General features: G+C 38.6%; 1 protein-coding gene across 3 annotated transcripts in view; it reads right to left on the reverse strand.

The window, feature by feature from the left end:
- DPP10 (dipeptidyl peptidase like 10) overlaps nt 1-12,448 on the reverse strand; it is a 737,074-nt gene that overhangs the window by 136,478 nt on the left and 588,148 nt on the right. For all 3 annotated transcript variants that reach the window (XM_060178018.1, XM_060178015.1, XM_060178016.1), the window contains one exon: nt 507-627. In XM_060178018.1, the coding sequence (XP_060034001.1) occupies nt 507-627 (121 nt within the window). The remainder of the gene's footprint in view (nt 1-506; nt 628-12,448) is intronic.

The following is a 12,448-nucleotide window of genomic DNA, read 5'->3' on the forward strand; positions in this document are numbered from 1 at the left end:
AGGGTAGAGTTACAGCATCTGACTCCTGTTTATACTATCAGATACTACTAAACACTGGTATACTTGTGACTACATAACATTCTTGGGAAGATTTTGTTTTGAACCCTATGTGGTGGTTTTTAAAGTGGATGACTAAAATAAAATATTATTCATGTACTTTTTGAGAAATGAAGAATTTTGTTGGTTTTTCATTCTGGAATCAGAGGGGAAAAAAATAAGCATTCAAGTCCAGAGTAATGTAAAGTGATATTTCACTTTCATTAGATAAACATCATGAAAAAAATAAAATCTATCTAGTCTGAGCAAAATATATGCAGATATACCAAATGTGGAATCATATAAGTAGATGTAGTGAAGACATGAAAGCATGTAGGCAATTTTGAGAGGAAATGAGGACAAGAAATAGTGCTATAAGGATTGTTCTGGAATGAACAGATTTTTCTTACATATTTTGTATCAAGACATATCATTTGTGTTCTTTTCGAAGCTAAATCTATCCAACTCACCTTCATATAACCAGTCAGCAATCCCATTAAAAATAATGCCTTCTTTTCCAGAAGATGTCAGTCGCAATGAACTGCTCTTTATATCAGGTTGATAGTAGATATTATTTTCAAAAATATAAATCTAGATCAGGAACATGTAAAACAACAGAAAACCCAACATATTAGAATGTCTTTTTTCAAGCTTTCTCATTACAGACCAATAAGCAAATAGCTAAATGTTTCATTATGTGCATTCTTTTATTTGAAGTATACATTTGCATTGGTTTCAACTATTAGTGACTCTTTACTTGTCATATCAATATAAATTTGCCATTAGGATATTATATGGTATTTGGTATGTGTTAAAAATCCATATTTTCGGGATGATCTCACTCTCAGACAGAAGTTGAAAAACAAGATCAGAGGAGCAAACACAAGTAGAACCTGAACTGGAATTGGTGTATTGCACCAAAGTAAAAGACTCTGGGGAGGGTGGGGGGAGAATACAGGTCCAAAGAGGATGACAGAGGACCCAGTGGGGGTTGTATTGTTATATGGAAAACTGGGAAATGTTATGCATGTACAAACTATTGTATTTACTGTCGAATGTAAGACATTAGTTCCCCAATAAAGAAATTTTTAAGAATCCATATTTTCAACAGAAATATTCCACCACCTTAATCAATTCAATTTCTCATACCACAAAACAGATTTGGGTCTCAAATAGTACTTTATAGACTAGAGAAAATAATAACTAAAAGTAGGTATCATTTTAATATCACTCAACTGACATCTGAAAGCTTCTAATATGGAGTCTTTATTTTTATGGGACTGCATCTGATGATCAATTAAATGATCTTTAGAGAATCTAAGTTCAAATCTACCAATGGCAAGAAAGGATGGGAAAGTCCTATTGAACTGATAATACAACTCACTTAACTATCCTCTAATTTCAGCTGATAATTTTTAATAACATAGCAGTATTAATGACCATGATTTTGAAGGTTCAAGAAAGAATTTTAACTTTTTAAGGTTGTAGAAGGTTTATTGGAATAAGCAAATTAAGAAATAGTCATGAAAAGAAGGGCCGACAATAAAAAGAAGCCATCTGCCTCAAAGCTGAGACAGAGCTCAAAGCTTAGAGTGAGGCCTGTTAGCAGAGTCAACTGCCTCAAAAAGCTTTTAATTTTAACACATCCAGTCCTACTAAAATGGTAAAGAAAATCATCAGCACAATTGAAAAACAGTAGAAATTAAAATGTTTATCATACTTGAGTGAAGTAAATATTGTCCAGTGAAAGTCAAAATTTGTACTTAGATTGAACTTTTCTTTTAAGAAAACAGGTAATGATCTACTACTACATGTCCCAGGCAGCATGATACAGGGACATTATAAAATAGTAAATGAAGTACACATAAGAACTTCCGAGGGACTGGTTGGTGGCACACCTGGTTGAGCACACATGCTACAATGCTCAAAGACCTAGGTTCAAGCCTCCAGTCCCCACCTGAGGGGAAAAGCTTCACAGTGCTGGAGGTGTTTCTCTGTCTCCCTCTGCATATCCCCTCTTCCTCTCAATTTCTGGCTCTCTCTATCCAATAAATAAATAAAGACAATAAAAAAAGAACTTTCTTTTTTTAAAATATTTATTTTATTTATTTATTCCCTTTTGTTGCCCTTGTTGTTTTATTAATGTAGTTATTATTGTTGTTGTAGTTGTTGGATAGGACAGAGAGAAATGGAGAGAGGAGGGGAAGACAGAGAGGAGGAGAGAAAGATAGACACCTGCAGACCTGCTTCACCGCCTGTGAAGCGACTCGAGTCCCCTGCAGGTGGGGAGCCGGGGTTCGAACCGGGATCCTTATGCCGGTCCTTGTGCTTTGCGCCACCTGCGCTTAACCTGCTGCGCTACAGCCCGACTCCCAAAACAGAACTTTCTAAATAACTGTCTGAATAACTATGAGGTCTGAGACATTAAATCCTGGGGCATACAAGTAATAAATAAATGTAATCATAGTAAACACATTTCATTAAAATTCTATTTTCAATGTGGTGATTTGACAAGCATTTGATAGCTAGTATACTGAATGATCATTCTGCCATTCCCTGACATTTAGATTGCAAATGACAAGACAAATATAACAATAAAAATATAGGGGAGAGAAAAAAAAGAGCATAGTAGAAAAAGAGTTAAATTCATGGTGGTATAATCAGGGAACCTAAATATAAATTTCCAGCGACTTTGATAATAGTCTTTCTAAACATTGTCTGTAAGTTTAGGTCTGTAAAATCTTATCCTCTTTAAAATGGGGATAGACAAGTACCAAAGAGGAAATACAATAAAGAATGCAGGACAGATCATTTACTTCAATGTGTGGATTCTGATTAAAGCGGAAATGACTTTTCATGACTTAAGTTGTTTAAAAATTCTAAGAATATTAAAATGTAGGAACACAAATCTACTCACAGAGTCATTTCAGAAGTTGTCATGTTTTCTCCATTTGTTATTGTATAGTGGCCCTAAATCACGCTGCCTGGGAAACAGCACCAGACCATCCGTCATTAATTTTCTGTGCTTATAGTGGTTCCGGGTATTGAACCTGGGAATTTTGGAGCCTCAGGCATGAAAGTCACTTTGCATAACCATTATACTATCTACCCCCAGTCATTTATTTTCATTAGTATGCAGTTCTAACCTCTGGGGTGGGGCTCAGTTCCCTGCATGCTTTTCTCAAGTCATACCAAATGATATTGCATCCACCGATTCCAACCTAATCAATGCAAGGAGTACCACCTCAGCATGCTTCACCAAGGACTGTGTACAGAGACCTCAGGCATGGAATGCCAACCCTTCACCCTCATCACTCAGGTGAAACCTTTCCTTTCATGGTAGTCTCTAATTCCATTCCAGGAGGTTCACTTCCTAACAAAGTCCCAAAACCTAGCTATAGGCCAGGTCCCATAAGATAGAGCATATGTTCACATGTATCCATAAATTAGGGCAAAATACATACCTAAAAGCAAAAATAAACAATAGTCTGCAGTGAGTAAGTATCAAGTTCATAAGGAAATAGTGTCCACTTAGACTTAGATACCCTCCTCACCTACTTCCTATTACAGTTCTCTCACTCACTCCAAAGCTAATATTATCAAAGCAAGGACTGCAAAAGCTGAATAAGGGCAAGAGACTGACATAATTTAATGATGACTCTTTAGTCACTATCAGGTCATTCCACCAGCTGGGGCCCTAACCAGGAAGTCCTGAAATTCCGAAACAGACTTGATGGGCCTAGACCTCAAATAAATCCCTCTCTCCATTGTTACCAGTCACCTCTATCAGGAACAACAAAATAGACCCCTTCGTGGGCCCACATAGGACCTTGCTATCAACTTGGATCAACAATGGTAGAGAATGTTCCATCCTCAGAAAGGAGGATGGACAACATACTCTATGCTACACCTGAGGAAGATGGGTCGATACCAGGGCAGCATGGAATGTTCCTACTCATGACCACAGAATGTGAGCTCAGATCTACAAGGATGCAGAGGTCACATAGGCTCCTAAGCTGAATATGGGCCCCAGGTCACATCAAATCGATGGGGTTTACAGTCAACAATATTTATACCCCTTTCCCATATTAGGGAGCTACTCTCTTCTCTGATCCAGTTTCCTGGTCCCTTTCCCAGCCATGATATCATCTCCCCAGACAATAATTAGGATCCACCTGCATATCAGATTTCAGGCTCAGGCAAAACAAAACAAAACACTAGTATAGCAATAGGCCCTTTGAAATATAACTAAACATATGCCTACTAGCTATCTACAAAATGGAGGACTCCCCAACACTTCATCTGCACTATTCCAGCCTTTAGGTTCATGATTGTTCAACAATTTGTTTGGCTTTGTATGTTAACTCTCTTTTCAGCCACCAGGTTCCAGATGCTAGCAGGGTAGGTACAACCAGACTTCCGGTGGACAGACAACCCCACCAGGGCGCCTTGGAGCTCCACTTCCCCAGAGCCCTTCCCCACTAGCAAAAGGGAGAGACAGGCTAGGAGTGTGGATCGACCTGCCAACACCCATGTTCAGCGGGGAAGCAATTACAGAAGCCAGACCTTCAACCTTCTGCATCCCACAATGATCTTGGGTCCATACTCCCAGAGGGTTAAAGAATAGGAGATCTATCATGGGATGGGATAGGAAACAGAGGTCTGGTGGTGGGAACTATGCGAAGTTGTAAACCTCTTATCCTACGGTTTTGTCTATGTTTACTTTTTATAAATAAAAAATTAAAATGCAGTTCTAACTAAATATGTACCCTTCATAGTTTAGACTGATGTGTATTATCATCGATTGATCAGTAGAACATATCATGTTGCATAAATATGTACTGTAAGTATAAGACAGTAATAGCAGTGGTGGCAATAATATAGTGTAAAACAATCAGGAAGAGGAGAGAGAGGTGTTTACAAAAAAGAAAAAGCAATCACTAATGATGCTTCTCTCAGTACATTTTCTATTAGCAATACAAAATTGAACATAATCATTAATATTGAAATACTTCTTCTTCTTCTTCTTCTTCTTCTTCTTCTTCTTCTTCTTCTTCTTCTTCTTCTTCTTCTTCTTCTTCTTCTTCTTCTTCTTCTTCTTCTTCTTCTTCTTCTTCTTCTAGCGTTTGCCCTTCTTCCGTAGCCAGTCAACAGCATCAGGTTGAGCCTGATGTAAAGTTTCGAGACCTCCTTTGAATCTGGAGAGGTGGCAGTTGTTGACTATGTGGGTCATAGTCTGTCTGTAGCCACAGGGGCAGTTCAGGTCGTCTCTGGCTCCCCAGCGATGGAACATAGCGGCGCACCGGCCATGGCCTGTTCGATAGCGATTGAGGAGGGCCCAATCATAACGTGCTAGGTCAAAGCCAGGTTGATGCTTGCAGGGGTCTGTGATGAGGTGTTTGTTCTTTACCTCAGCTGACTGCCAGCTCTGTTTCCAAGAGACTGGAACAGAGAAGTTCAGTGTAGGTGTAGGGGACCAGATTGGGTGACGAGACGTCAAGCGTTGGACAGGGTGGGCGAAGATATCCGCGTATATTGGCAGGTCTGGTCGAGCGTAGACGTGGGAAATGAACTTAGATGATGCCGCATCCCGACGAATATCTGGCGGGGCGATGTTGCTAAGAACTGGCAGCCATGGAACCGGGGTGGAACGGATGGTTCCAGAAATTATCCTCATGGAGGAATGTAATTTGGAATCGACCAAGTGGACATGGGGGCTACGGAACCATACTGGGGCACAGTATTCTGCAGTGGAATAGCATAATGCCAGAGATGATGATCGTAGTGTGGAAGCGCTCGCGCCCCATGATTGAAATACTGAGAGGCCAGGACACTGCACACCCAGTGAAATGCATGTTACCATGCATTTCTCTCTCTCTCTCTCTCTCTCTCTCTATATATATATATATATATATATAGAGAGAGAGAGAGAGAGAGAGAGAGAGAGAGAGAGAGAAACCTGCAACACTACTTCACCACTCACAAAGCTTTCCCTTGCAGGTGGGGACTGGGGACTGGGGACTGGTACCTGGCTCTTCGTGGATTATAACATGTAAACTCAACCAGGTGTTCCACACCTGGGTAGCTATTTGATAATTTAACTTTTCAACTTATATAGATAGTCAACACCAAATTTTTCAGATCATTGCTATTAATACACTTACAAAACCATTCATAATGAGTAAAGTCTTACCAAAGGCAGCAGATACCTGAGATACTAGGTACTGAATCATACAGATTCTACTTAACCTGCAATTCACAGGGCAATCTTCTATGATAAAGTATTCAGTCTTAAAGACTGTGGGCCATAGGTAAATTTGAAAAACCATATTTCACCTACCTTAAAACTTTATGAAAAAAAAATTTTTATAATCCTTCACAAGGGAGAAAATGATTGTTCTTGTTTCCATCTGAATCATAAACTCTGTATCTTTAATACATTACTATACTGACTTTCAGCTTTTAAACACCATGTAAAATGGCCACAGTCCTCTTGATTTAGAGGGAATCTATTCATGTACCCAAACTTTCTATTATTAACAATTCAAACCATTGACAACTAGGCTATTTGAACACGTGTCAATTATTCTGGCGGACTTATACCAAAACTGTTGTTTCAAATCTTCAGTTTGCCTATGAGAACAACCCTAAGTCTAAATAATTAATAAGGGGCCCGATGGTGGTGCAACCAGTTGAACACAAATATTATAGTGCACAAGGACCCAGGTTCAAGCCCCCAGTCCTCACCTGCAGGTGGAAAGAATTATTAATGGTGAAGCAATGCTGCAGGTGTCTCTCTGTCTCTGTCCCTCTCTATTACCCCCTTTCCTCTCGATTTCTGAGTGTCTCTATCCAATATATAAAGATAATATAAAAATTAATAAAACCATCCATGATTTTAGCAGATGTATAAATTATCCAAAACCACTGACCAGTAATTACATTTATATTTGAAGAACAGACTGGATGATATTCAGAATCCATATGAAACTAACATCTGCTTCAATGTAAAAGAACAAGTGATATGGAATCAGAATTTTAATTCTATTCACTGAAAGCTGCAATATCATGGAATGTTTACTAGATCTAATTTTTGTGGACAAAAGTTTAGTGGCTGCCTTCATGAAAATGTACATTTATTATATCTTAACCCTTTTTAATTATCAAGGCTTTTTTGCACACCCTCAGTTTAAAATAAAAATCACTGACTCTAGCCAATATCTTATCCATAAGAGATCTTCACCCCAGGTACTATCATCACATTCTGATAACATTATATTTCATCCAAATTGCAGTCATTAAGAGTTACAACTAGGTTTAAATTGATTGAAAATATAATAATGATAATGCTGTTTGTCTCAATATGAATTACTTATTAAAATGCAATAATAGTTTTGATCCCATCAATCAATTCCTTCAATGGGTCACCTAAGTAATATAATAATCAGGAATGGGTAGCTACTTGGCAATTTAACTTCTGAATTTATACAGCTAGTCAACACCAACTTTGTCAAATCATTGCTATTAATACATTCACAAAACCCTTCATAATGAGTAAAGTCATCCCAAAGGCAGTAGGAAGATAACTGAGCTATTATGTACTGAATCATGAAAAGTTGACATAATAAATGCTTCATGAAATTCCAATCAGTGTCCTAGTTGATATTATTCATTACCACTCAGTTGCACACCACTGATGTCGGTGCAAGACAGAAGGTTTAAGAATCAACCATTTGGATTGTGGGAAGATGGCAGCCTGAGAAATCGCTAACAGCGAGTGCTCTGATAGGATCGTCGGCAATGGTAGGATTTTATGCCTTTAGCAGGCCAGTCAATAAGGGGAGGGCACCAAAGAAGTGATTACAGTTTAATTTGGGTTAACAATTAGAGCAAAGGTGACACGGACTAGCGGGGCGCCAGAATTCCCAGGCGGCGCCAGGCAAGGCGAGTGCGCCGGGCATTGTCCTCCGCCCGCCCGGGAAGGCAGCTCCTCCGCCGGTTGCAGAGTGTGGCGGGCAGAGGACCCGGAGAGAGCACTTTAGCTCGGGGGCTGCCTCTTGGGAATCGCCAGGGTCCACCGCAACCCTGAGGGTGGATCCAAAGACTTCTTGAGTATATCTCTCATTGGATCAAAGGACTTGGAGCTAGTTTTCATTTTTGAGAAATCCTTTAAAAAAGTCTGGAGGGCGGGGTTTCCCGGAAGATGGCAGATTGAGAAGCGGCTAGCCTTTGAGCTCCGGACACATCTCGTGTAAACAATAGGATTTTCTGCCTTTAGCAGGCCAGCCAATAAGGGGCCATAACGGTCATACCAAGGATGTGTCTATAACTTAATTTGTGTTAAGAATTAGAGTAGGGGAAAAAATTCTTTTTTCTTCCTTTTAATTTTCAAGCATACATCCTTCCCGCCGCCCCCCCCCACCCCCCCCCGTAAGCAGTGCCTGGGACCAGCTACTAGCAGGATACCCCATACCACCAAACAGGGTTTTTTTTTTTTTTTTTTTTTAATTCACTGATACACATTTGGGAAGTTCATCGCACTGCTCTTTAATTACAACTCTTCTTCTTATCTTCTCCATTTTCTCTCTCTTATCTCTCTCTCTCTTTTTTTTTTTTTTAATCTTGTCATACACTTCTTTCTTCTTTGCCTTTCTGAATTTGTGAATTACTTTGGGGAAGAAATCTGACCCAGAGTGGACTCTCTATGTGTCTATCTCTGCTCTAGTTCCCTTTACACTCTTGTTACCCTTAGAATATACACTGGATAGTAGATTTGCATAACTGTCTATTCTTGCTATCCTCTCTTCCTTTTCTCTTTCTTCACTGGGATTTGGTTACTATTTTTTCACGGACTGGAGAAATTGTTTGGCTAACTGGTAACGATTAAACTCCTTCAATACTTACTTCAGTTGCTACTGTTATTCCGGAGGTTGGTGAGTGCAATTGTCATAAAGGTATTTAGTACAGTGTTACTTGTGCTCAAAACACAACAACTGAGGAACAACAGAGCATTAAAAAAAAAAGAGAGAGAAACACATAAATTTAAAAAAAAAATGGGTAGATTAAAAACAAATAAAACTGCTACCCCAATGAATGAAGACAAGAGCCCAGAAGAAACCACAAATCAGTCAGAAGTAACCATAGATAAGAAAAGTATGCAGGCAATAATAAACTTATTAATCACAGAAATGAAAACAACATTGGAGGAAAGAAATGGCAGTATTAGGGAAACAACAGTTGAGACCCCCAAGGAAAATACTGATTATCTTGAGGCAATTAGAGAACTGAAAGCTGAAATAGCTGTAATGAAGAAAGAAGCTGAGGCAAGGGAAAGCAGACTAATAGAAGCAGAAAACAGAATTAGTCAGACAGAGGATGAGTTAGAGAAAACTAAGAAAGAGATGAAAGAGCTTAAAAAGAGATTGAGAGACACTGAAAACAACAACAGAGACATATGGGATGATCTCAAAAGAAGTAACATTCGTATAATTGGCCTGCCAGAGGAAGAAAGAGAGGAAGGGGAAGCAAACATTCTAGAGGAAATAATACAAGAAAATTTCCCAGACCTGAATAACAGAAAGGATATCAAGGTGCAAGAGGCCCAGAGAGTACCAAACAGAATCAACCCAGACCTGAAAACACCAAGACACATCATAGTCACAATGAGAAGAAGTAAGGATAAAGAAAGGATCCTAAAGGCTGCAAGAGAGAAACAAAAAGTCACATACAGGGGAAAACCCATAAGACTTTCTGCAGATTTCTCAACTCAAACTCTAAAAGCCAGAAGGGAGTGGCAAGATATCTATCGAGCCCTGAATGAAAAAGGGTTTCAACCAAGGATTATATATCCTGCTAGACTTTCATTCAAGCTAGATGGAGGGATCAAAACCTTCTTAGACAAACAACAGTTAAAGGAGGCAACTATCACCAAGCCGGCCCTGAAAGAGGTACTAAAAGACCTCTTATAAACAAGAACATCACTATAATACTTGTAATATATCAGAGTAAACAAATTGTTTTTTAGAACAATGGCACTACAATACATTAAATCCATAATATCAATAAATGTCAATGGCTTAAACTCACCCATCAAAAGGCACAGGGTGGGGGGATGGATCAGAAAACATAACCCAACCATATGCTGCTTGCAAGAATCACATCTGTCACAACAAGATAAACACAGACTTAAAGTGAAAGGATGGAAAACTATCATACAGGCTAACGGTCCACAAAAAAGGGCAGGAACAGCCATTCTCATCTCAGACATGATAGATTTTAAATTAAATAAAGTAATAAAAGATAGGCAAGGACATTACATAATGATTAGAGGATCAATCAGCCAAGAAGACTTAACAATTATTAACATCTATGCACCCAACGAGGGACCATCTAAATACATTAAACACCTATTGAAAGAATTTCAAAAATACATCAATAGTAATACAATAATAGTGGGAGACTTCAATACCCCACTCTCACACTTAGACAGATCAACAAAGCAGAGAACCAATAAAGATACAAGAGAATTGAATGAAGAGATTGACAGACTAGACCTCTTGGACATTTTCAGACTCCTCCACCGCAAAAAACTGGAATACACCTTCTTTTCAAATCTACACAACACATACTCAAGGATAGACCACATATTAGGCCACAAAGACAGCATCAATAAATTCAAGAGCACTGAAATCATCCCAAGTATCTTCTAAGACCACAGTGGAGTAAAACTAACTTTTAACAACAAACGGAAAATTATTAAAAGACATAGAATTTGGAAACTAAAAAACATGCTCCTTAAGAACCACTGGGTCAGACACTCACTCAAACAGGAAATTCAAATGTTCCTGGAAACTAATGAAAATGAAGACACAACCTATCAAAATATTTGGGACACAGCTAAAGCAGTACTGAGAGGGAAACTTATAGCTATACAATCACATATTAAACATCAAGAAGAAGCCCAAATGAACGAACTTACTACACACCTCAAGGACTTAGAGGAAGAGGAACAAAGGAACCCTAAAGCAACCAGAAGGACAGAAATCACTAAAGTTAGAGCAGAAATAAACAACATCGAAAATAAAAGAACCATACAAAAGATCAATGAAGCCAAATGTTGGTTCTTTGAAAGATTAAACAAAATTGACAAACCCCTAGCCAGACTCACCAAACAAAAAAGAGAGAAGACTCAAATTAATAGAATTGTAAACGATACAGGAGATATCACAACTGACACCACAGAAATCCAGAGAATTCTGCGAAACTTCTATAAAGAACTATATGCCACCAAGCTAGAGAATCTGGAAGAAATGGAACAATTCCTAGAAACCTATGCACTTCCAAAACTGAACCAAGAAGAACTACAAAATCTAAATGCACCAATCACAGACAAAGAAATTGAAACCGTTATTAAGAATCTCCCCAACAACAAAAGTCCTGGACCAGATGGCTTCACAAACGAATTCTACAAAACTTTCAGGAAACAGTTAATACCCATACTTCTTAAGCTATTCCATAAGATTGAAGAAACAGGAATACTCCCTTCCACCTTTTATGAAGCCAACATCACCCTGATACCAAAAGCTGATAGGGACAGAACAAAAAAGGAAAACTACAGACCAATATCTCTGATGAACATAGATGCCAATATATTAAACAAGATCTTGGCCAACCGGATACAGCAACACATCAAAAAGATTGTTCATCATGACCAAGTGGGATTCATCCCAGGAATGCAAGGCTGGTTCAAGATCCGTAAATCAATCAATGTCATTCATCACATCAATAAAAGCAAAGCCAAAAACCACATGATTATCTCAATAGATGCAGAGAAAGCCTTTGACAAAATCCAACACCCATTCATGCTCAAAACTATACAAAAAATGGGAATAGATGGGAAATTCCTCAAGATAGTGGAGTCTATATATAGCAAACCTACAGCCAACATCATACTCAATGGAGAGAAGCTGAAAGCATTCCCCCTCAGATCAGGGACTAGACAGGGCTGCCCACTGTCACCGTTACTCTTCAACATAGTATTGGAAGTTCTTGCCATAGCAATCAGGCAAGAGAAAGAAATCAAAGGGATACAGATTGGAAGGGAAGAAGTCAAGCTCTCACTATTTGCAGATGATATGATAGTATACATAGAAAGACCTAAAGAATCCAGTAGAAAATTACTGGAAGTTGTTAGGCAATATAGCAAGGTATCAGGCTACAAAATCAATGTACAAAAATCAGTGGCATTTCTTTATGCAAACACTAAATCTGAAGAAGAAGACATCCAGAAATCACTCCCATTTACTGTTTCAGCAGAATCAATCAAATACCTAGGAATAAAATTGACCAAAGAAGTGAAAGACTTGTATGCTGAAAACGATGAGTCGCTACTCAAGGAGATAGAAACTGATAC

This window comes from Erinaceus europaeus, chromosome 18, assembly GCF_950295315.1.
Source record: "Erinaceus europaeus chromosome 18, mEriEur2.1, whole genome shotgun sequence".
In the NCBI taxonomy this organism is placed as follows: Eukaryota; Metazoa; Chordata; class Mammalia; order Eulipotyphla; family Erinaceidae; genus Erinaceus; species Erinaceus europaeus.